The following is a 27,090-nucleotide window of genomic DNA, read 5'->3' as shown; positions in this document are numbered from 1 at the left end:
ATCCCTGGGTTTTTCCGCTGATTGACGATTGGTCTTTGGTTCTGCTGGCTTTGTTGGTTTTTTTGTTGTTTTCCTTGGTCGATTCCCCCTCGCTGCAGTCAATCATTTTTGCACTTGTCGTACGTGGAACGGCGCGTCAATTTGTGGATTTCGGAGTCAAAGTGATGTAAAAAAGGTGATGAATCAAAAAGTGAACTTCAAAGTTTATAGTGCTACCATTACAATACTTTGCTACAGTGCCCAATTTAAATGAACGTTTCAAAATAGTGCTAAAAACTTTCGCATTGTAATAAAGTATTGCAAGTGAAAATTTAAACCAAAAACACTTCTAAAGTATAAACTATTTAAGTGTTGAAGTACTGTTTGATAAAATTGTTTTGTGATTCTGTGGTCGGAGAGTGCAACGATTCAAAATGACCAGCGAACTGAAGGATCTAAAGAAGCAGGAGAGGCAGATCAAGTCTACTTTCGACGGTGTGAGGAAGTTTTTGGACCAGTTTAAAGCAGAAAAACATGCAGCTCAAATTGCCACCCGACTGGAAATGCTCGAAACAGCCATGAAAAAGTTCTACACTGTGCAACGGAAAATGGAAATCGTGCTAGAAGAGGAAGATGAGGAAGCCAAAGAATCCCCCGAGCAGCGCTGCGAACGTCAACAGAAACGCGACGATGCCAGTGCTGTGTTGACCTGCTTTTTCGAAGACACCTATTGTGAACTTAAGGCAAGTTTGAAAGCACTTCTTCCTTTGGAAACTGATATCACACCACCTCAACCCACAACCCTTCCCAGCAACCTCCCGGGAACCAATTCTCGTGTGAAGCTGCCTGAGATCCGACTTCCTAGCTTCGGAGGCCTCACTCGTGAGTGGGTTACCTTTCGGGATACTTTTCGGAGCTTGATTCATTTGAACGATCAACTATCTACTATGGACAAGTTCACGTATCTCCGATCTTCGCTAACTGGGGACGCCTTTCAGGAAATTGCTTCGGTGGATGTGACAGCAGCGAATTATTCCGTAGCATGGGATCTTCTCCAAAAACGTTACGAGAATAAAAAATTAATAGTTAAGGCCCATCTAGATGCCTTGTTCAGTATTGAACCCATAAAACGGGAGAGCTTTGAGGCTTTGAGTCATCTGATCAGCGAATATGATCGCAACCTGCTACAGCTTGCGAAGATTGGTGAGGAAACCGAAGGTTGGAGTACCGTTTTAGCCTACATGGTATGTTCACGCCTCGATTCCAGTACTTTGCGACTTTGGGAAGCTCATCATGCGTCGAAAGAGGTTCCAACTTATGACGATTTGATAGATTTTCTGCGACAACAATGTGCCGTCTTGCAATCTATTGCACCTGCCAAACCTAATGCGAACGAGCCCAAAAATCCTAGGTTTTCTGTCAGCCACACAACAGTCAGATCTTCGAATCGTTGTCCATTCTGCGGTGGTGAACCACACTCAGCGTTCAAATGCCAGAAATTCCTGAAGCTGAAACTTCCTGAGCGGCATGAGATGGTGAAACGACATGGACTCTGCTTCAATTGCCTTTCATCGTCGCACATGCTTCGTGCCTGCACCCGTGGGAACTGCCGTCAGTGTCAACACAAACACCACACCCTGCTGCATCCAGTGAGAGTGAACAGTGCGCCAGTTCCGTACAATCCACAAGTGCCGAATCGACCATCAAATTCCATCAATCAACAACAACAACAACCACAACCACATGCCCAGAACACGACCACACCTACCCACCAGCGAAGTTCACATTCAAGCTCGTACCCAGTAACACTGCAATGCAACCCACTACACACCACAGACCCTTCCATCGATACACATGCTTTACCTGTCAACACCTACACATCACTTCATCAAGTTCTTCTTTCCACCGCCTTGGTGCGCGTTACTGATCGCCATGGGAATTTCCTTCTGGCTAGAGCACTGCTAGACTCGTGCTCGGAATATTGTTTTATTACCACGAACCTTTATCAAAAATTGAATCTTGTTGAAGCTTCTAGCTTCCTGACTGTTGCTGGCATTGGTGGTTCTGTGGTTCAGTCCAACAAACTAGTCAAAGCTACTATTTTGCCAAGAGATCATTGTATTTCGTCCTACGTGGAGATGATTGATCTTCATGTCCTTCCGAAGCTCACTTCTACGCTTCCGACTCAAGCAGTTAGCCTGAATCAGCTAAAAATTCCGGCAGATCTTACTTTGGCAGATCCAGAGTTCCACCAGCCAGGACCGATAGACCTCATCATTGGAGCGGAGCACTACTACGATTTGCTTGAGGATGGCCGTAGAAAACTGAACGAGAACGGCCCGACGATGCAGAAAACCGTCTTCGGTTGGGTTATTTCTGGCCGAGTACCCGATAGCATCTCAGTTGGTCCACGATCTGCTGCCTATCCATGCGCGAATGTTGAGCTACGAGAAATAGTAACAAGATTTTGGGAATTGGAATCCTGCTTTTCCAAAAGCTTGTTGTCTGTGGAGGAATCTGCTTGCGAGGAGTTCTACGACGAAACGACCTACCGAGATGCAGATCAACGCTACGTAGTTTCATTGCCCAAGAAAGGCTACCTCATCGACAAACTTGGAGACTCCAGAGCCACAGCACTTCGAAGGCTCGAAGGTCTTGAACGACGTCTAGCGAGAGATTCAGCGTTGAAGCAGCAGTATTTTGAGTTTATTCAAGAATACATCGATATGGGCCACATGATCGAGGTCAAGGAGGAGTCGAATCAGCTGGCATACTACATGCCACATCATCCTGTTCAGAAACCCGACAGCACCACCACCAAGTTGAGGGTAGTCTTCGATGCTTCTTGTCGAACAACTTCGGGGGTTTCGCTCAACGAGGCACTTATGGTTGGCCCAGTAGTGCAGGACGACCTGCTATCTATCGTTCTTCGGTTCCGGTTTCGCAAAATCGCAATTGTGGCAGATATTGCGAAAATGTATCGCATGGTGCGCATGAATCCAGCTGATCAACCGCTTCAGCGCATCCTGTGGAGATTCTCACCAGAAGAACCTGTGAAGTCGTACCAGATGACAACGGTCACTTACGGAACTGCGTCAGCGCCGTACTTGGCAACCAAATCCCTCCAACGTTTGGCCCAGGACGGTGAGAGCAGCTATCCAGCAGCAGCAGCAGTGATCAAGAAGGATGTTTATGTCGACGATCTGATGACAGGAACTGATGACCCAGAAGAAGGTGCTCAGCTGGTATCAGCTGTCAACACTTTGACCAACTCTGCAGGATTCATTCTTCGGAAATACTGTTCGAACAGTCCTGAAATATTGTCGAAAATCCCTCCAGAGCTGCGAGACGAAAGGACAACACTTGAGCTTGATTCGTCGACAGCGACAGTAAAGACGTTAGGATTACTCTGGGAACCATCATCGGACAGCTTCAAATTCGCAGTGCCAGTCTGGAATTCTGATGCCTGTGTCACGAAAAGATCCGTTTTATCCGACATCGCTCGTGTTTTTGACCCTTTGGGATTAATTGGACCAGTAGTTGTTCAGGCAAAAATATTTTTGCAACAAATTTGGAAGCACAAGTCTGATTGGGATGATCCGCTTCCAGACGATATGAAGATTTTCTGGGAGGAGTACCGCCGCAATTTGATTGCTTTAGAATCGTTTTCTGTGCCCAGGTGGACGGGCTATCTAAACATCTTGACCAGTGTAGAGCTCCACGGTTTCTGCGACGCTTCAGAAGCCGCATATGGAGCATGTATCTACCTTCGCTGTACATCAGATAAAGGGTCAATCACAGTTCGGCTCGTCACAGCAAAATCTAAGGTAGCACCCTTAGAAGATTTAGCTCGCAGGAAGAAAAGGCAATCGATTCCCAGATTAGAACTATCATCTGCCCTTCTATTGGCTCACCTGTACGACAAGCTGCGACAAAGTATTCCATTCACGATCTCTGCGTATTTCTGGACCGACTCCATGATTGTCAAGTACTGGCTCGCTTCACTTCCATCCAGATGGCAATCATTCGTGGGCAACAGAGTGTCGGAAATACAACACATCACCAAAGGCGGAATTTGGAATCACATCTCAGGGACAGAGAACCCGGCAGACATCATCTCCAGAGGCATGAGTCCGGCGCAGCTGCAATACCAGTCACTGTGGCTGGATGGCCCCAGCTGGTTGAAATTCGATAGATCCGCCTGGCCAACAATCGTTGAACACCCATCAGATATCGACAACTCCATGCTCGAAGAAAAACCAGCAGCAGCCTTGCCAGTTCAAGCTCATCCACCAAGTTTTATATTCGAATTGCATTCCTCGTTGCCACGTCTTATTCGAATTGTCGCTCTGCTGCAAAGATTCATCCACAACTCAAAGAAGCGGAATCGTGATACCAAACGCATCGGCCAAGTATCATTGGAAGAAGTTGACGAAGCCCTGCAAGCACTAGTTAAATTGTCCCAACGTGAGACGTTTCCCGAGGAGCTGAAAGCTTTGCGTACGAACCACGACATTAGAACATCTTCCCCCCTTTCTTCGTTGAATCCTGTACTCGTGGATGGAACAATGCGCGTCGGTGGCCGGCTGCGCCACGCTGCTATGTCGGAAGACAGGCGACATCCGTTTATTTTACACCCGAAACATCCTCTGACCAAAACCATCATGCGTCACTATCACCTGAAGAACTTTCATGCGGGACAGCAGCTGTTAGTATCGACAGTTCGCGAGCGATTTTGGCCAATTCACATCGACAGTTTGGCTCGCAAGGTGATATTTGAATGCGTGTCATGCTTCCGGAACAAACCCAAGGTGCAGCAACAACTGATGGCAGATCTTCCTCCAGAACGGGTGAATCCGGACTTTGTTTTCAACAAGGTCGGCGTTGATTTGTGTGGTCCCTTCTACATCAAATATCCAGTTCGGAAAACAGCTCCAATTAAATGCTTCATAGCCATTTACGTTTGCCTGGTGACCAAGGCGGTCCACATGGAAATAGTCGCTGATCTATCCACCCAATCCTTTCTCGCATCATTCAAGCGGTTCACCGCTATTCGGAGCACTCCCAAGTTGGTTATGTGCGACAACGCCAAGAACTTCGTCGGCGCAGATCGCGAGCTTCGAGAATTGAAGAAACTCTTCGTTGACCAACAATTCCAGAACACCATAATCACTGAAGCCGAGGTAGATGGCGTTGACTTCAAATTCATCCCTCCCCGTTCTCCCAACTTCGGAGGCCTATGGGAGGCGGCCGTCAAGTCATTTAAGCGGCATTTTCGTAGAACCATCGGCAACAATCCTCTTACGTACGATGAGCTTCACACCGTAGTCCACCAAATCTCTGCCATCTTGAACTCTCGGCCTCTAACTCCACTTAGCAACGATCCCGACGACTACCAAGCGCTTACTCCGGGACATTTCCTAGTCGGCCGACCCATGACTGCATTCCCAGAGCCTGATCTTCAAGACCTTCCACTAAACAGACTGTCTCTGTGGCAAGAGAAGGAAATGTTCGTGCAGCGGATCTGGCAAAGGTGGTCTACAGAATATCTGTCGAATCTACACAACCGTACTAAGTGGACCAAGAAGCGCAACAACATACACGTCGGAACAATGGTGCTGATTATGGAGGAAAACATGCCGAAACAAAGTTGGTGCCTAGGCCGTGTTATCAACTGCATTCCGGGCCCAGATGGACACGTCCGGGTAGTGCTCGTGAAGACCAAGGATACCACTCTCAAACGGGGAATTTCGAAGATCTGCGTCCTGCCAATACGGGACAACTTCGACGAATTACCATCGCAGGAGCACTAAGTGCTTTCATCGAGGCGCTGCGGCGTCGCGGAGGCCACCTGGGGCCTCCGCTCCCAGTTACGTATTTTTTTTATATTATATTTCAAAAAACTTAAGGAATGTTCATCCCCCAGAGTCCCCCCTCCTCGTTCCGGGTCCCGGAACGATCATCGCACGGTCTTCATCGCAGTCACAATAGCCTTTTCGTCAATCGCAGTTGGTTCAGGTCTCAGCATGTAGCTATCCGGTGTTTGGTCCTTGTCAACGATATTTTTGTGCCGTCTCGGAGCATCCGCTCACCCCAAGAACATACTTCGTCCGTTTATACATCTTTCACAGCAACATGGGAACGACACTATACTGCATCAACGGCTCGTCCGAGCGTCGGATCCACCGCTCGGCATCTGCACCAAGATCGACAGGTCATCGATGGTCTGATCAACCTTTTCGGAGGCCAACGTCGTCGCAGTTGCAGCACGTAGTTGCTAGAGGTAGTCAGGTTCCATTTTTTCCGTTCCACCACGATTCCAGTGGTCGTCATCGGTGCTGGAGGCACCCAACGGAGGCCAGGAGGCCTCCGTTCCAGGCAAGTTATGTTTGTGTTCATAAATTCAAGTGAAAAAGCACCCTCTCATATGTTTCAGCGCGCATCACATCCATTGGGCCACGTAGGCACACGTGGCAGAGGGCGATTTCGAGACGTACCCATCCAGGTCCAGGCAAACAGGTCGAGGTCCGCCAGCAGGTCATCCTTGGCATCCAACATCACACCTTCTTGAAGGCATTTCGAACCAGAACCAGGCATCCGATCATCAACCAACAAGCAAACCCACATCGGTAACTTCAAGTGCACCATAGGGAGGTAGCGGAGGAGCAACCATTCATCAACACCATCACCGAAAAGGGCATCGCAGAAGGCTTCAGCAACAGAATCTAAGAAGAACCATCCTGATCAAGCAAAACGATCAACCATGAAAATCCAGTTTATACAGTAGGCTCGCGAAATTTATGTTTTTCTTAAGCAATTAGAAATTAGATTTGTATAGAGAAAGGTCAGTTTGAACAGAACCGTTAATTAGTTTGCGCAAATTTTAAATTGAAATCCTTATGATTTCAATGGTGGCCGGCATGTTCAGGAGAACTGGCACCACTTTCTATGTAACCACCCAACATAAGTTCTCCTCTCGCGATCTACTACATTTCTCAGTAGCTAGCCATGAAACAATACGATCGTTTTCCTTTGTATGTACTTATATTCACCACTAACCCTCAGTATCGTTGCATATACTGGGGAAGCGATAGTACACTACTGAGTGTGATCGCGCGCGCACTATTCCACACAACCTCGTTCGAACAATAAAGCGGTAGAACGTAGCCAGTTTACTTTTAATAAAACAAGTCGTTTGATTATTAAAGTCGCGAGTTTTATCTAACAAGTGTCCGAAGTGTTCGCTCCCACATTCCGGTCGTAATCCGGAACACTAATTCAAAATATTTTTTAAAATTTTTCTACGACGCAAGTTCAATAATAATTACTCTCTGTGAATCGTATTTTCTTTATCATCCAAAATTTTGGAAGATGTTTTTTTTTTAATTTTAACAATAATTACAACAATAACGCTGGAAAAACAAGACAAAGATTTAACCCGTGATATCGTAAACTTGCCGCAATTAAATCTATATATCCCTCACACTGGAGGTATACACTCGAACTATGGTGTGGAAATAGAAGAAGTGGAATCTCGAAGATGATCTCCACTCTAGCTTACCTCCGATCAACTGATCGTGCTTCCATCTAAGACTAAGTAGATGCAGCTGCTGAAAAAGTAATGAACCCAAGTCGCCGACATACTGCTTCGATGGATGTTATCTACCGGGGGGCATCTCTTCGCATCTTCGGCAGCTTGAAGCAATTCCGCGCTTGTTATTGTTGTTGTTGTTTGTTGTGGAACCTCAACGTGACGATCTTAGCAAATTGCTTTAGTGTCTTTTGATTGGGGGTTAACTGCATCTTCTCGTTTGGTTTTTTTTGTTTGGTTTTCGTTATAAAGTTCTGCCCGTTTTGTTAGGTGAGACCGCACTCAAAGCATAACACAAACAAGTGCCGCACCACGTGGAGTTATTGCGCGGTTTTACAACCTGGGAGTTCTTTTGTCAACTGAGTTTGATTACCCAAGGCGTGAGTTGAACTCGGAAAGATATCGAAAGCATCTGAAGATCTAGTCGGTGAGATATTCAACTTGTGTTGACAACTTGAGAGCTAGCGGTATTGTTTCTGTTTTTAAATTCTTAGTTCTATAGGGTGTAAAACCCTTTCATTACAGGTTTATACAGTAGAGTTGAAAACCTCAATTTATGGCATCATGAGCTTTACTCAACCCTTCAACGAAATTGGCATTATGTAAAAGTTCAATAAACGTTCGTAATCGAAACTGGTGAGCTATGATCTAGGGGCTGATCCTTCAAAACGAAATGCTCAAGTTGATTCAAACAAATATATCCTTCATCTAAGTGATTTCAAATTGTAATGATAGGATTCGAAATAAAAACAGATTAAATTAAGTTTTAAATTCCCATCCCCCGCGAGGCACAACAATCCGAAAATCTTCTCAGCAAATTGCTAGTTTTATGCAATGTTAATGATATCTGCCTTTGTTTTGATCAGTTTAATTAAAATCCGTTCATCTGGGGGCGTCGCGGCAGAAAAAAATCCACACCAAACGAAATTGAAGTTGAAAAGCGAGAGTCCGATGGGCTGATGGGCTTGATTTCCGAAACCAATTGAAAACAGACAGACGCAAAGAAAGAAATTAAAAGCCCAAACAACAACATTAGATACATACTTACATATGTGAGCGGTTGGAAAATATTCTCATCAAGTGAAGGTTAGGGTAAGCGTGTGTGTACTAATTACCGCCCTTAATCAAAAGGGGCTTTGAAGGAGGGTTGAAAGTGTGGTGTAAGTTTACTAAATAGCGGAAAATCGAAAGAAATGGAAACGCCTCTCGCGCTCCGGTCTAACATTTATTTTTACACAAACGTGGAACTATAATTTCCGAACCGATCGAGCGTTGCCGGCATTTTCCCTCGCACATTTTCATGTGTGGAAGAAGGTGTGTTTTTCTTCAGTTGCCCGAATGGAAATATCAAATCCAGCCCTGGTGCGTTGTGTACCCATTTTTGTAGTACACAGGCACAATTCCGACCACCACAACGCCGGCTTGTACCGGATCATGTTCTTCTCTCTTTCACTTTTGTTTGCGTTTGTGAAAATGAAATTGATTTTCCCTTTCCAAAAAAACGACCTTCAAAAACAGAATTACGATTCGAAAATTTGTCATCTCTGTGTACCTGCAGTTTTCCAAAAAAAAAAAATCAAACTGCTTCTTCCAATTTAAAAAAAAATACTGTAGGACGTAGAACGATGTGTCAACGCATTTTAAAAGCAAATTTATTTCAATCAACAACGGGGGGAAAACTTTTAAAAGGTCCTTATGACGGTGCTTTGGTTAAACGCAAATCATCATAATTAAAAATCGATTAAAACCTGCGGTTCACTCGAAATCGTGATCGCTTGCAGCGAACCACGTAACCATCGGTAGCAGCTATAAGCAGAGCAAGAGACACTATCATGAAACCGAGTGAGGCATTCTCGATCGTTACATGCCGTAGTACAACAATTCCAGCTCATTCGGTAAACATTACCGAACCAAGCTTATCTTGTTGGGTTTTTTTTCCTTTAATTTTTTAATAACCGCCCCTGCTTGGTGTGCCGATTGACATACATACACTATCCTGATGCATCGTTTTGCGCAACGGTTTCGGATGAAATGGAGCAGTTTCAGTGCAGGTCTCCAGTGATTCTTGGACCTCAAAATGGTTGCTAGTAATAAACCCAATAAAAGTATTAACTGAAGGGGTTCGGCAAAGGCAAAAAGCCTAAAAAAACACCTACCCAAATTCATGTTATTTACAGTCTTGTGACAAAATAACCCAGTTTTAGACTAAGTGAGTCGTGACTCATTCTTCTATGGCAACCGTCAAAAAAAAAATTTACTAATTTAACACGTTCGTCGCCAAGAGTGGATAACGCAACATACGTCTAAATTTGAAGAGTCAAAACACCAATTTGGAGAAAAAAAAAATTATTCAAAATAATCTCGGATTCTAAGCATTTTCTTCTCCGTTCTGTAGCCGAAATGTGGAGTTTAAAAGTTGAACATTTTTTAAATAGGTGACGCTTGACGACTAACGTATCAAAGTTAATCAAATTCGAATTTCAAATAACCAACGTGTGAACAAAATTAAATTAGTTCGCATTTTTTGACGGTCGTCATAGAAGAAAAACCTTGTAACATCTGGTATCGTGGATCATGGAACATTTACTAATTGAAGTACATTTTAATTTCCAAAATTTTTCACTCCATGGGAGTGTTTGTCAACAAAAAAATATTTATCAATGAAAGTCCCAAGATTGATAATAGTGAGATTTTTAAGATCAAGTAATGGATTTACCGTAGAACAAAATAAGTGTTAACAAACGTGTCAGAAAATTTGCTTTCCTCTGGCAGAATTACTTTTGCCCTAACTAATTTTTAATTGAAAGATTCGGTTTATATTTCAATAAAACTTCGTCTCAAGAATGGATTTTGATAAAGAAGTTTTTATCAACAAGTTAGTAGCCATGTAACAGGTGGAAGAAGTAGGCCGGTGCTGAACCGTCAGCACGTGTTTTTTTTTGTGCTGCAAAAATTATTTAGAAAATTCAAGCAAAATATAATAAATTTGAGGATTTTAAATCTAATACAGTTGCGGAATGTAGAAAATGTGCGAAAAAAGTGTTTTTAATGAGTTGCGCGCGAAAAGCCATGTACAGGAGCCGTTTGTGCGGTGCCAAAGGAAACGGTCGGAAGTTTTGAGTGCTCCTTTTGCATAGTTGGTTTATATAAATCAGTAATATAAAAAAACAATTAGGGTTAGAATAATACGAAGAGATTTGATTTAAATTATTACTAACAGATGGCTGGAGTGGAGCCGAATGTGAACTAGTGATCGCTGGAAGTCGTGATTGAGGTTCAAGGGAATTGGAAGTGTAGGATTACGAGTTGGGAACAATTATGTGAGCCGAGTGTGAAGCCACAAAGGATGAAATTTTCTTGATCATGGACATAAGAATCGTGATTGTAGTGTCGTTTTATAGTAAATGGTGATTGAAGTTTTAATCCATGTATTGGGTACAATTACAAATATCGAGGGAAAGAAATAATCTACATATATACAAGAATAATCAAGTTTTGTGTGAGAATAGCAAGATGAAGAAAAATGCTTCTAGTCTTTGAACCTGGATAGAGAAAAAACGGCTTGCTATGAATTGCAACTTGCTGTTTGAATGGTGTTGTATGATACGTAGGCTTGATCAGTCGACAGGCTGTTAGTTTTCGCAAGAAAGTCAGTTTGTTCCACATCTCAAAAAGGCCCCCATGTATTCAGCTGGGTACAACATAAAATTGGTGAGCTCGTTCCATTATGTTTGTATTTATTTGTTTATTTTTGTATTTATTTGTAAATAATAACATAATTTTTCATCAATCCTAACTGCCAATTAGGATTTCCCGTAAACATAAAAAACCCTTCCCTCTCCTGTCTGAAAACAGCATCCATTATGTAGGGTCGTATGAGTTCTCTGCACCTGAAAAGTTTATTTAGCTGTTTCAGACTATCCGTTTTATGATTACATTGACTTGTCACGGTGTGCATTGTGGTACCACACTAATACTCAATACCAGCACTTGAAACGAGTATTGAATCCAGATACTCGTTTTGGCATCTCGTGTTGGGATTGATCATTAGTTGTACCTTATGTATCAGCCAATGCAAGATGTGTGTAGTCACCCTATGCTATGCTATGCTATGCTATGCTAAGTTAGTAGCCATGTAACAGGTGTCTACAACTAAAATTAGCAAAAAAAACCTAATATTCATGACTCTATTACTAATCACTTTGATTGTAAAACATCGTTTAAGTCATTACAAATTTTATGCTGATATCAAATATTCTTCAAGAAACCAATGTCAATCTCAATTTTTTGTTTCTTGTTCTTCTATTTGAATGCTCAACTGCACATTCCGAGGGGGTTTGATAAATTACGCAAAGCAACATTTTTCTAAGGTGCAAATAATTTAAAAGCTTCTTTTGATTACTCTGGATGCCTTGAATCCAAATATGCAATGTTTTTTTTCTATAAGCTTTTGTTTTTAATATAAATTTAAAAAATAAGTTAAAATCATTTCAGCAGTTCCTGATGTTTTTTGACAAAACATTAAACTTAACAAAAATTCCAAACTATAGGTTTAAATTAGTTTTCAACTCCCCCGAAGACCGCTAGTTATTTGGCAAAAAAAAGTGAAAGAAATGTTCTTTTTGTTTAATTTTCCCATTCTTAATCAAACGAGAATTTGAGAGAATGTTTATGAAAGTTTTAGACTAAATTGAATTTTGGATATTTTTCAAAGCAAAATTCAAATTGTTTTGCTGACTTAAACAAATTTGTTAAATAAAATTATACTTTTTTTTTAACTTAAGTACTTGATATCATGAACTTCATAGCAATAAAAATGGAGTTTAAAGATAAAATCTGACGAAAGATTGGAGTTCAGGACGCCAGTATCTACCAAATCAATCATTGAGAAATAAGTACTACAATACTGTTTCCTTGAGTTATTAATTTAGTTCTATAAATTTGTTTTTAAATAGTTCGACGATTTTATTTCACAAAATGTATTCTAAAATGTTGAAACAGTTATCTTTTTCATCTTAAAATTTTGTTTTGATTTTTGAACAAACCGAAATTAATAGTCAAAGTGTTTATTTTTTTTAATATTTTAGTTTTCAGTTCCAAATTTTTGTGTTCTGAAAAAATAACCTTCTTCCAGCGTATAAATTTTTAGTAAGAAAAACATAGGTTCTACCTTTTGTCCATTCCGGGACCGAATATTTCAACTGACTGCGAAAACTTATTCAGAGCTTAAAATTGTAAACTGTTAAACCTGCGCTTGATAATTTTATCAAATATATGTTTCCCCTTATGTTTTGAAATATTCAATATAATTATCAATTGTGTGTTTTGCAAAAAATCCGGTATGTACAACATGGAAATTGCTTATCGAGAGTTAACATTTCTAATCATGATTGAATATTTATTTCTAATTCAAGATATAACAGCGACATTTTTAAATCAAACTTTTTGTAAATGGAGAAGAGAAATGTAAATTTAGATGATTAGAAATATAAAAAAAAATATATTTTTTGAGTAAAATCGATCAATGTGTAGTATCTGGTGAACTAATGAACTTATATGAAAACTTAAAGCTGACATTGAATTTTTTTTTTCTTGTAATTCTGTTTTTTATTTTTTTCTTTCTTCTTTTTTTTTTTAAACGAACACACATATAGGATCGCAGTGAAACTTCATGTTTCTTTGAAGAGATCTTATTTACTTAAGTCTAAGGCGTACATTTTAAGGATATGATGGCTAGCGTCTTACAAATGCTAAAACCACCAACCCACAGAAATAGTACTTTGTATGCCGTGACCGAGATTCGATCTCATGACCTCTGACTTAGAAGACTTGAACGCTGTCCTCTCGGCGACGGTCGGCGGCTGCTCATTATCCTTCATTGAATTAAGGTTACATTCTACCTAGAAATTCTTGTTTCAGGGATGCAATGCATTAAAAAATATGAATTCTCCAATTTTTTAAAACATATGAATAGATAATAATTGGACTATTTATAACATCTTGAAAGTCTTTGAGTATTTCATATGAAATTTTTTAACTCATTTAACAACTTTGTTGAAGACTGCAAAAAATTTGACTCATGCTATAAGAAATATCAAAAATTCAATTCAGTTTAAATCTTCCCTAAAGTATTGTCAAAATTCTCGATTTTGGCAGACTTGGGGGAAATTTATAATACTAAAACTTCAAACTTTTTTCACAGAAGTCATAATTACTCGCGTTGTTTGGGAAACTTTATGTAATGTAGAAGCAACATTCTTGTAAAAATTGTAACTAATTATCCCTCATGTCAAAATCAACACGGGCAAATGGATATGAATTTTGTATTTGCTTCATCTTCAGAGCTTTTCTTAACACTTTCACTTTTTTTTCCTTTTTCTCAGGGATTTTCACACTTCAACTTAATTTTCCATGAAATGGCAAATTTCAAAAATTCAAATAAGTGGAATATTTAGAGAATAAAAATAGCTTGGTCCTTCAAAAAGACGTTGGGTCTTGAAGTGTTGAATTTAGGATTGTTCGATCTTCGGGAAAAGATCGATCTCCAAGATCGATCCAGATGAACGGTTCTGGGATCGATCCATCTAAAAAATCGGAGCTTGAAGATCGATCTCCGATTAATCGATCTTTTCCATTTTTAACAAGAGGGAACTGCTATTTATTAAAAATACGCAAAAAAGACACAAAATTTCAAATTTGTGTAACCTTTCTACATATGGAAAGAAAAAAAAAAATCAAGCAATTTTATGAATGGTAAAGTGGAACTAGTGTTTTAAAACAACACTTATCAAAATCCAAATATTTCGGATATTTGATATTTTAAATAATGTACTGACAATAAATATTTAGAGCTTAGAAGAAATCATTTCAAGATTTTATTGTACAGACCCCGTTCGTTTTTGGCAACATGCCCGAACATTTTGTGTTGCCAAAATTGAATGTTGCCAAAATCGAACGGTTTTTTTTCGGAATTTTTTTTCTCTTATTTTTTACAAAATAACAATGTTTATTATCATTAACGTTATTTTGAGTCATTTTCCGACCATTTTTTAAATTTTTATAGTTTTTTTTTCTCATGTTTTTGACGCATTTTGCACTGTTTTTGTTTTGTTTATAATCTTTGTTTTTTTTTGTCATTTTTGCTGTTTTTGTCATTCTTCATCATTTTTATGTTGATTTTGTCGTTTTTGGTCTTCTGTTTGTATTTGTTTTTGATTTTTAATAACTTTTCATCTTTTTGTAATTTTTGAGTACATTATAATTTTTTTAAAAACTTTTGTTTTTGTTGTTGCATTCTATCACCATTTCTGAACGTAAAAACGTATTTTTGGTGTTTGTCTAAATTATATTAGTCCTGTTATAGAGAAAACTGAAAAGTAATGACCCTTCTAAAAACCGTTCGATTTTGGCACATGTGCCAAAATTGGATGTTGCCAAAATCGAATGTTGCCAAAAACGAACGGGGTCTGTATATGAGAGGCATCGAACAAAATATGCGGAAGATTTTTTTTTAAATCGCTGTTTTTTTTTAGATTAGCGGATTCTAGCATTTTTTTTAATCTTAATCAACCACAAACATCTTCCTGAGCCCAATTCACAAGGTTTGGAAATAATTTTCAAAATTGTGTTGAAATGAATTAAAAATTTCTAAAATAATTTTCCAACTAATGACGAATGCTTATTGAAAAAAACTTAGTTTTCTTTATTATCTCTCCGACACCTTATAAATAAGTAAATCGTCAGATGTAAACTAGTCAAGCTATTGCTCTATAAATCAGTTGACTTTATCAAATTATATTCTCTGCTAAATTCCACGGCAGAAAACGCTTTATATCTTCTTTTTTCAAATTGAGAAATTGACTTTTTTATTGTCTGAACACGAAACAATGATGTAACTGACATATTATAGCTGTTTTCTATGGTTAAATAAGCTGCTTCCTTCAGGTGGCCATTATGCCCTTTTTTCCCTAAATAAGAAAAAAAAAAGATCGAAAGATCGAATCGAAAATAAACCGATCTAATCGATTTTTTCCTAGCCGAAGAATCGATCCAAAAAATCGAAAATCGGAGTTGAAAAGATCGATCTTCCAAGGATCGATCCAAGATCGACCAATCCTAGTTGAATTGCCTGTATAGTAAAAAATTTAAAAAGCAGTATTTTTTCCATTGTAGTAATCAGTTTTTCAGTATACAGTTACATGAACATCAACATGTAATTCGATGCATGATAAACAAAAACAAATTAAAAACAGATATGTATAACATAGCAACAGCGAAAACATTTTATCCACATTTTTTTCGGTTTGTTAAAAATAATAAAATAAAAATTTTCAATGTAGAGCTTTGATTTTTTTGTTCTTGTGATATTTTATAAATTGAAAAAAATAACTTTAAATTTTTTGATATATTTTTGGTTGCAATTTCCAATTTTTACAGGATGCATCCCAAAACTCCATTCTATCTCTTATTAAAGATACTAAAACTTACTTCACGGATTCAACTAAGAAAATACATTCAAATTGAAAAATAAAAAAAAATTAAATTTATTCAAAAACTTGACATGAAGTAATGAGATTGAACGAGAACTGCTCCAAAAAACGATGCAAATTTCATTTTCCTCCCACACACACGTTTTAATTCGAAAAAATAAAAATCTCGTATTTTTTATGCTTGAAATCGGAATCAAATCAATGAAAATAAAATTCAAAAAGCATTGTACCTCATATTCTGATTTTGGTTATCTTGTTTCAGAAACAAATTTATATTGAGAATTTAGAAATAACCAGAGAGGTAGATAGATAGAGGGAGATGGATTGTGCACACGCTGCGAAGAGATGAAAACGAGATTTGCATTGAGGCGCTTGACTGGAATCCAGATGGACTTCATACTGATTCGATAAAAATACAGTATGAACAAAATATTACCATGAAATATGGCTATATGGCATACCAAACTATGTTTCATGTAAAAGAACTAGTGATATAAAAAGTTTCACCACAATTTCAGCCTTAACGTATGCTTAACATCCGTTTCTACCATTTTCAATTAAATAATATCAAAATATTGCAAGTGTTAATGAAATATAGCTTAAAATATAAATATGCGCATTTAGCCCGCCAGTTTCGGAAATCGGCTATTTTGACTACATTTATTATAATATTATTTTCACAAAAACTGAAAGAAATTTTAACAGAAAAATTGCTCTAACGTAAATGTAATAATGTAATGTAATGTAAATGTAATAATAATAAATTCATCGTGTCGTCGCCGAAGCGCGTGCAGAGAAACAACTAAGAAATACACCAGAAGAAAAATAATATCTAATGGATTACTCAATAAACAACTATTTATACAATAATATTAATGAATTGAATAAAAATGCTTCTAACATAAAACAAAACTATAGTAGATTGAACATTTTCCAATTGAATATACGGGGTTTAAACAATTTAGCCAAATTTGATGATCTCAAACTTATTTTACATCAACTAAAGGAACCAATGGACGTAATAGTACTTGGGGAGACATGGATTAAAGAGAATCGCACACATCTAGTTAAAATCCCTGGCTATAAAAGCTTGTTCTCTTGTCGAAAAGAAAGTACGGGAGGTGGGCTTGCCGTGTATGTAAATGACAAGTTTAAATATGATGAAATCATGTGTAAACATGAAGATGGATTCCACCATATTCACATCAATTTGAAGATGAACGATCAAAAAATGGATTTACATGCCATCTACAGGCCACCTTCTTACAACATTGTCCATTTTTTCTCAAAACTTGAATCTATTATGTCAAGTTCTAAGCAAGGGTCTTCTTGTGTGATAGTTGGGGATATAAACATTCCGATCAATAATATCACCAATCCCAATACTGTCGATTACAATGATCTACTGAAATCTTATAACTTTTATGCAACAAATACACATGTCACGAGACCCATAAGCAGTAACATATTAGACCACGTTTTATGCTCCGAAATAGTCCAGTCAAGAGTCATAAATGAAACCGTGTTAACAGATATCAGCGATCACTGTTGCATAATTTCATCGATAAGTTTACGACAAAGCATACGTCTTCAGGAACTTGAAAAAGTTGTCGTTAATTATTCTTTACTTAGTGAAAAGTTTGAAGCGAGCTTAAGCAATATAAACCACTGCACACCCCATGTACGCTTAAACAAGATTATTGATCTATACAATAATTTGAAAAGAGAATGTTCATCAACTTATACAATTAAAGCAAAGGTAAAAGGGTTTTGCCCCTGGATTACGTTAGACCTCTGGCAGTGGATGAAAATGAAAGATAAAATACTAAGTAAATTTAAAAGAAATCCAAATAGCCATTACCTCCGTGACCTCCTGAAGCACACCTCCAAAAGTCTACAAATCTTGAAAGAAAAAACTAAAAAAGAGTACTACAGAAACCTGTTTAGTAATGCGAACTCGAAAAATATGTGGAAATGTCTTAATTCGCTATCAGGAGCTTCAAAAACTGAGAGCCAAGAAATTAAGTTAAACAAGGAAGGAAGACTTATAGAGGATCAGCAACTAGTCGCCAACGAACTCAACGATTTTTTCAGTAACATTGGACCCCAGCTTGCCACTACGATCACTAGTCAAGGCGACGTCAATAAATTTGGAACACTTACGTCACAACGGAACTCGATATTCCTTCGACCTGCAAGTGCACAAGAAGTCACTGTACTTATAAAAGATCTCGACTCAAATAAAAGTGTAGGTGCTGATGGAATTCCCGCTCATTTCATTAAGCGACACTATAATTAATTTTCGGATTTAATCAAAGATGTTTTCAACGAAAGTCTATCAAATGGAAAATTCCCAGATTGCCTCAAAATTGCGAAAGTAGTCCCTGTCCATAAACAAGGACCAAAGACAGACCCCAACAACTATCGTCCAATTTCAATTCTGCCAGTCTTGAGTAAACTCATTGAAAAAATGTTAGTCTCACGAATTAACGACTTTCTTCAACAAAATAAAGTACTCTATAAGCATCAATATGGATTCCGATCAGGCTCAAGCACCACTACTGCGACCTCCGAGTTGTTTTCTGAAATTTATCATGCACTAGAAAACAAAAAGAAAACTGGCCTTCTCTTTCTGGACCTGAAAAAGGCATTCGACACAATCGACCACACGATCCTTCTGAAAAAATTAAACTTTTATGGGATTCGTGGAAAAGCACATGACCTCATGAAAAGTTACCTGTCGAACAGAAACCAGTACGTGATATTAAACGGATTTAAGAGTTGTCTTTGCTCTCTCACAGTCGGAGTGCCTCAAGGGAGTAACTTAGGCCCCCTGCTGTTCCTGATCTACGTGAATGATTTGCCTAACTTGCAGCTCTACGGAAAACCCAGCTTATTTGCTGATGATACCTGCTTACTGTATGTAGAAGAAAATCTTAACGATATGATCCAGCACAAATCCGAAGACATGAGACTTCTCCAAGAATTCTTCAGCGAAAACATGTTGTCCCTCAATTTATCCAAAACGAAACACATGATCGTAAATCCGTTTCAATCTGCTGACACTGAAACACATGAGCTTATTGTTGATTCGGTAAAAATTGAACAAGTAACGGAATTCACCTATCTTGGGTTGACGATCGACTCAACGTTAAGATGGACACACCATATAAGAAAACTTAAAAATGAAGTCGTTACAGCATGCGGACTCTACTGGAAAATCAATAGCTTCGTACCTCAAAAACAACTTTCCATCATGTACCATGCGTTTGTTCAGTCCAAACTTCAATACCTGGTATTCATCTGGGGAGCCGCAGCCAGAACAAGACTCAAACCTCTACAGACAGCTCAAAATCGTTGTTTGAAGGCTGTATACAAGCGTCCAAGGCTGTATCCTACAAGGAGTCTCTTTCATGAAGCAGATGAATCTACTCTGCCAATCATTGCATTGAGAGAACTCCAAGCTGCATCCATAATCCACACTCATCTACATAACCCACATGCACATCACAACCAACAATACGATCGTCCAGACCACAGATATCCTTTAAGAAACCAAAGCAGCTTGTATGTACGACAACCCACCACAGAATTTGCTAAAAAAGCTTTTACTTACTACGGTAAAATCTGTTACAACCAACTACCTGCGGACATACGATCTGAAAGAAGCACCACCAAATTTAAAACGCTCATCAAAAAGCACATGAGATCTAAATTAGAATCCTTCATCCAATGAATTAAGCCAACAGTCCGTACTTCGGTAGCCTGCCAACCAGCGTTCCCTTAAAAGAGGATCCCCTCACTGGAAACGCATGAAGTCTCTGAATCCTCATCGCCTGAATTTAGTTATTCAATAAAACTAATGCCCATGCAAATCTTTTTATCTTCTCGCCACCAGCCGCCACCGCCCGCCACCACACACCGCCTCCACCCACCGCCACCACCCACCGCCACCAGTCACCCACGCCAGAAAACCCATTTACTAACAGTGTTTTTCATATCAAAATGAAAGTGAAAATTGTAAAAACTTTGTAACAACACCATTGAAAAAATAATTAAAAAAATCGAATAAAGAAGTGATGAGGAGGTTTTATGCCTTTGGGAGAAGTGGCTTGAAGAGTGTTACACTCCCAGGGGCTTTTCCCTGCTTACACAAAAAAAAAAAAAAGAAAAAAAAATGAAACAGATGTCCGCTCATGTGTATATAGTTTTCAGACTCCTATCTATTGGAATATGTGATTGGAATATGTCCTTAATATGCGCATATAGCCCGCCTCTCCCCTTCTAAAATAATCAATCTTTAAAAGTCAGAATCAGAACCGAAAGCCTTCATGAGATAAAAGGTCTTCATGAAACTGATGAACTTAAGAGAGCAGAGGCCAGAGAGTCTTCATGGAGCCAAGAGTCTGGATATGGCCGAAGGTATTTCAAGAAGTGGAAGGTCTTTATGAAACCGGGAGTCTTCATGAAGCAAATAGTATTAATTCAGGAATCGAAGATCTTCAAGGCAAAAGTTTATCGCAGTCGTGTCTCTTTAGAGGGGCTTCAAGAGTCCACGGACTCTAGATCCAAGTTTTATAGCAATGATAGGCCGTCACGCAGAAGGTTTTTAGGAGGCAGAAAATTTTAAAGAGGTTGAGAGCCTTAAGGAAATCGATAATTCCAAGCCGAGGAGTCCAAGGTCTTCAGAATCAGCAGGTCGAGGGTCTTGATCAGACCGAAGATTTTCACACCGTTTTTTTTTTTCAAGGTTAAGGGTTTTCCTAAAGGAAAAAAGGTCCTTATGAAGCCGAGGGTCTTAATGAAGCCGAGATTCTTCATTATGCCGAAAATCTTCAAAAGTGTGGGGTCTTCAGGGCCAAAGTGTTTCGTGGCCGTATATCTCCAGGAAGCCGATCATCTCTCAACGATGCCGAGAATTTTGTGTATTCAGAAGCCCAAAATATCAAGGGCCAAGATTAATAATGGCCGTGGGTTTTCTTAAAGCCGAGGGTCTCCAAGACCTTTAGTGTTCACGTAGAGAATCTTCAAGCGGTCAACTCTTATAACGACAGAGATTCTTTTAAGGTCGAAAATGTTCAGGTAGCCGATAAAAGTCTTCACTGCCGTGAAGGACTTTGCGAACCGAGGATCGTCTTCAGGGCATAAGCAAAGGTCTTCATAAGGACGACCGTCTCAACGAAGAGGGTCTTCAAAAAGGCAACAAGTTTTAGCGGCTGGAGTCTTCTGAGAGTCTCGGGTCTTGTCGGCCGTGGATCACCCTCAGGGCCGAGAAGATTGACGAGGTGTCTTATTTCCATCGGAGTGAAAAACTGGCAACCCTGTGGTACCTCACCTATCGAAAGAGATCGGCGGAGCTACGAAGTGATTGGAACAAATGCAAATCAACCTTAACGCCTGGAGCAAAGCACAGCAGATCTCGAGGCTGGCAGTTAAGGAGAGACTAGACGTAGCCCCGTAAGATCTCTATCAATTGGGTAACCGAGAGTGCCAATCTGGTCGCTATACAAGAAGTGGTCACATCGAACGAAGAAGGCTCCATGTTAAGCAAAGTCAACAGAATATTCGTTGAAGCCCCGTGAAATTGCAAGGCGTAAGAGTGGGCCCAGTAATGGGGTAGCTCCGTTAAGGACACCAGGGGACGAACCATCACAATGCGACCAAATTTGTCGAGGTGTTGAAGTGGGAGTGGAACCTATGTAGAAGACCTGATGAAAATACGCATACTTGCTTGTGACGTGGTAATGACGGGAAATTTCGACTGATAGAACCTAACTTTGGAAAGTATTTGAGTAAACATTATCACCTTCAATCAAACGTAATACCTTAGGGCAGCCAGAGATCTTCGGTAGCCTTCGTAGAGCGGTTCCCAACGACCGAAGCTGCAGGGATAAGACTTGACCTTCTTCGCAGCGGAAATCGTTTGGAAAGAGTTATTCCCCGATTGAGGAATAGCCATGGGTAGAGTAGCTATCGACACCAGGTGAGCCATTCGAATCCGAGTGACGCCTTCATCGGGAATCATCCAAGTAGTTGCGTAAAGGCGCTGTGACAGGCGCAAGTCTAGGACAAGCTGCTCTCGATCGGCACACGACGGGCATAAAGGTGGCAAACCTCGAATCCTGGAGGTAAGAAAGAGGTCGGGCTTCGAATCATTAGAGGAGAGGTCAAGCCACGAGCCTTCAGAAGGAGAGGTTTGTGTGGTCAACCCCGAGTCTTTACGATAAGAGGTCGGGTCTCGAGTCGCAAGAGGAGAGATCAGGTCTTTAATCAACAAGAGGAGGAGTATAAGTGATTGAGTATATAATCATTACGAGGAGAATTCAGATCTCGAGTCGTGAAAGGAGAAATCAGACTTTGAGTCGTGAAGAGTAGAGGTATGTATGTGTACGTCAACCTTGAGTCGATGCGAGGAGGGGTCGGATCTCGAATCACGAAGAGGAGAGAGCAGGTTTCGAATCGCAAAGAGGAGAGGTTTATGTAGGAATTTCGCGTCATTGCGAGGAGATGTCCATTCACAAGTCGTTAGAGAAGAGTTCTGACGTCGAGTCGTAAGGATGAGAGGTTTTGCTAAAAGTGGTCTCGTCTGTGAGTATTTCCTTGGAGAGCACTAGCGCGAATAGACCTCCCACTATTGAAGCAAAGTGTGTCAAACAGTTCGAGATGGGAACTAGGTCTGCGGCTCTAGGTGGAGTTTGGGTAGTAGGAGGTATACAGGGAGTATATCATGAGTCATCCCATTGAACCCATAGACACAGAATAGCAAACTGAGAGGACGCGGTGGCTCGCCGTGCCTTGGAATATAATTCATGAACCGGGATCAACAACCTGGGTGATCAACTAATAAAAAAAAAATTGCCTTTCCTTGGTATGTGATTCGTAGAATATCCATCAGAATTCGAGTAATTAAAAAAGGGTTCAAAATTTCTTAGGATCGAGGGCAAGGCGACTTAGGGCGAGGAAAAAGATTGAAATTGGTCTTCAGACCGGGTAGTGTCTGCAGAGTTCGAGGAGAACTTCAAGATCAAGGTTTTCAGGTCCATGAAAATCGTGAAGGTCAGAGAATGATTTGAAGACCCAAAGGAGTCTTGAGGGGTCTTGAGGGTTGAGAACCGAAAAGGATCTTCAGGCTAGAAAAGAATCTTCAGAGCTCAAGAGAAAATTCGAGGAAGAATTTCTTCAAGACCCAAGAGGTCAAGGTGATAAATGGTTACTGATGGTCTTCGAAGACGAGTAGGATCCAGGATGGCCGAGGATGGTTTTGAATGCCGAGGATGATTTTCAGAGCCCAAAAGGTCTCCAGAGTCGAGGAATGTCTTCATGGTCGTACAGGGCTCAATAGAATGCCGAAAAGGGTCTTCAAGACCAAAAAGGGGCCAAAGAAAATCTTCTGGACTGAACAGGGTCTTCGTTATCGAAGTATCCTCAGTACCTTCAAAAAATCGAGAGTCTTCTGAAAGTCGAGATGTTTGATTGGGCTGAAAGTCTTCAGAAGTCGAGAGTAATAAGTAGGCATACAGTTTTCAGAAATCCAAGGATCTAAGCTTATAAAAGGAATCTTCATTAGAGAAAGTTTGTACTAAGTGGAATACGCCTCGATGAACTGGAAACATTGACTACGTGGCTCAGAATATGGAAAATTTGGAACGACAACCTTTTTCCATTCAAATTTTATAATATCAAGTTGTTGTCAAAGTTCTCGTTTTTGATGTTGGTCAAATCGTGCCCCGGATCTACTGACAAACAAACCATCTCCAAATCCCACCTAGGCTAGGACCGAAATCCGTGACGCTGATGAATGGTGTTTTGCTTTTGCATCTAGAGAAACTGCATCTCCACCACCAGATGGCAAAAGAAAATTAAGCAAAACGCATACGTGCCTTTCTGTATGTATGGGATACATGTATGTATGTAGTAAATACATACCTTAAGATATGAAGTTTGCAAGCTAGCTTTTGGGGCCCATTGACGGATACTTTCTCCGGCATCCACACACGGTAACTAGTAGAGGAACGTGACGTATTCAGGTGCAAGCATAAGCATAAGTAGTCGGCTATGTGGAGCAGGCGGCACACAGCTCCCCCTTGGCTGGGACTGAACTGGTTTGCTGCTTAAATAATTTTCCTCTCGGAGCTGTCAATGCAACGGAACGATGACGTGAGCTTGCCAACATAATACCTGAAAATATTGCAACCTGCAAGAAATGGAAGTCTCCTGCCTGAGCCCGATGCAACAGTCAGCAAAAAGCAAAAAAAATCGGATGCAATTTTATTGATGGTAAGTATGGTTCAGTGTGGCCACATGATGGATGGCTATTATTTCATGTACGGTACGATATCTATTCGACCGACCGCCAGACATGCATTCTGTTGAGTGCAATTGCGGTTGGAACTTTTGCTGTCGTACACGAGTAAAAATTTTATCACAGATTGTTATGCGATAATCCGGCACAGCTTCAGAGCAAATCTACATACAAACAAATCGGCGAGTCGTAATTACAACGCTAGTACTTACCTAGTAGTAACACAAACCAAGTCCAAGAGTAGTTAGTGGTCAGCGAAAATTCCACGAGGGAAAGGAACCAACAGCATCGCCATCGGATCGCATTACGGTGAAGCCATTCAATTAATTCTGCGCGTGAATGTGAATGATGGGCGCTTCTTCCGATGTTGTGCATTTTTAATCACTCGGATCAGCTTCATCATCACCACATCATCATCAACCATCTACAACTCAGTCGTGGGCTTCGGTGTGTCTACAAATGTCGTAAATCAGCAGCTATGAATAGTGCTTATTTTCGTCCCTATCTCTCGATTCGGAATCAATTGATACGTTGTGCAGATTGGAAGGAAACGGGAAACAAACAATATCTTTGAAAAAAAAAAAAAACAAATGAATTTTGAACAAATTGATTTTTTAAAATATTAAATCTTGCCAATGTGAAATTTAAATTCTGTTACTCTTTAAACAAGGTAAAATTCGTTTAAAAACCCTTTAAAGAAAAAGATTTATTTCAACTCAATTCATATAATTAATCAAACCTAAGGTGTCAATTTTATTTTCTTGAGAATTGCTATCTGATGTAGCTGCAGGAGTTTCCTGCTGCATGGATGCTATTAAAAGAAACAATAAAACGGGACCTTCCTTGTGGACACAGTTCAACACTGAAGTTTCCAGTAGCGATAGCTACCTGTTGGTTAATTAATTTAAATTCGTGTGAACGAAACTAAACTTACCGTCAAATTTCAAGGAGCATCAAACCCTAAGGTGATCATAAAGGCAAGCAACAATTTAAACTCCTATAAGTTATGTAAGCAAGTGATGGTATTTTATAATAAATCCATTATTGCAGAAATATAGACGATCCTCTTTTCTGTCGTTTTATACAAAATTTTAAATCAAATATCGATTGCCCGTTCTAAAAACTCCCGTATAGGAAATTTCGTCTTAATCCTGTACAAAGTCACGTAATTTTAACGAAAATATTAAACAGTTAATTTAAACGACTACTTTTTACAGTCGTTTGATAAAAATTATGAAATCAGAAAATAACTGACCGTCTCATATATTCACCGATCTGTTGCGAAACGCATTTGTTTTTAAAAATAATGAACTGTTAAAATTGACGACATCTTTTTCCGGCCATTTTTTAACAAAATTTGATACCTGAACTATGATTTTCCTATAGAATCATTCGCCCAAAATTCTATAGAAATCGCATTTTAAGGTTCATGCCTAAAATATTGTACCTCGCATAACTTTTGATCCCATCGATAGAATTTTTCGAAAATTTCAGACGTGCTAGCTTTGTGTTTCAACAATCAACCTGCAAAATTTCAACAAAAAAAGTAGCGTAGTTTTTACGATATTGCAGTTTGAATGTAAAAATCCAAAAGGTCCGATTTTCGTAGAACAACTCTACCTCAGGCCACACGAATTTAAAAATGTTCAAATTCTGTGATATAATAGTTAGATAGTTGATCTATCATACGGAGAAAATTTAAACAAAAAATATCATCAGAGTAAAAAGTTATGCAAGTTCAAAGTCGAAGTGCCGGGCGCGTACTTCCAATTTCTAAACAATTATGAACGGTAATGTATATTAGGGTGGCAATGGAGATTTATGGGAAAAATTTCATGATCGAATTTCAAAATCCGACCATATACATTTGATTCACGGAAAATTGCTGAAAAAAAAATCTGTGTTTTCAAATCAAGTCGATTATTTCCAAATTGAATTGTTTTTAAATAATTTCAATGCAAAAATTTAATTTATTAAACAAATGCAATAAAGTTTCATGAATAAATTAGAAAACATGAGGAAAATAGTGATACCAAGTTCATAATTTCAAAAGTATGTTCAAGATGAAGCAATTTTGTGAATTCTGTTAATAAATCAGTATTCTGTGATCTGTGACACAAATTCTAAGATGATCTGCCAAAAACTATGGAATATTACAAATTATTCTGTGATTTCGGCAACCTTGAATTAGGGGTGCCTCAAAGCGCTCAAAGTTTCGGTTTGTGACCTTCAAAAATCATCAAAAGAAATACATAGGATAAATAGAGCTTTTAAATATGATGCCAAATGACTTAAAAAATGCATAGAACGTCGAAATCGGTCGCAATCTTAATATTTTTTTTAATCAAAATCAAATTTTAAATTAAGAAAATCACTTAAGGGGAACCAAAGGAAATCAAGAAAATCGAAATTTTAATTTTGATTCCAAATGATCTCCCTACAAAATCACAGGGACTATAGTGCCCTCGTCACTGAGCCCCTTTAAAAACTGTTCACAAAACAGTTCGAATATAAAAGAAGAAGAATAAGGTGTTATCTCCTTGTGTAATATACAAAGAAACAGTAATTTTTCTGAAAGACTTCAGCAATCTGCACTCAAATATTTTATCAGATTTTGACAATCAACTGTCAGTTTTGTTTTGAAAACTGCACCCATAGAAGAGGTTGCAAAAATCCAATGCCTATTTAGCATATCTCTGTGCCGAAAATGCGCTGAAATGTGCGCTATG

At 39.2% G+C, this 27,090-nt stretch overlaps 1 protein-coding gene across 1 annotated transcript; it reads left to right on the top strand.

Moving 5' to 3' along the window:
* The first annotated feature begins 413 nt into the window (after positions 1 to 413).
* On the top strand, positions 414 to 5,792 carry LOC129751989 (uncharacterized). Its single transcript, XM_055747782.1, has one exon. The coding sequence runs from the start codon at positions 414 to 416 to the stop codon at positions 5,790 to 5,792; it is 5,379 nt and encodes a 1,792-aa protein (XP_055603757.1).
* Positions 5,793 to 27,090: the final 21,298 nt, after the last annotated feature.

The sequence above is a fragment of the Uranotaenia lowii genome, chromosome 3 (assembly GCF_029784155.1).
Source record: "Uranotaenia lowii strain MFRU-FL chromosome 3, ASM2978415v1, whole genome shotgun sequence".
NCBI lineage: Eukaryota > Metazoa > Arthropoda > Insecta > Diptera > Culicidae > Uranotaenia > Uranotaenia lowii.
This window is presented reverse-complemented; position numbering and strand designations above follow the sequence as displayed.

Excerpts from the sequence above, each read along its gene's own strand:
- LOC129751989 (XM_055747782.1), top strand. The coding sequence starts at position 414 with ATGACCAGCGAACTGAAGGATCTAAAGAAGCAGGAGAGGCAGATCAAG.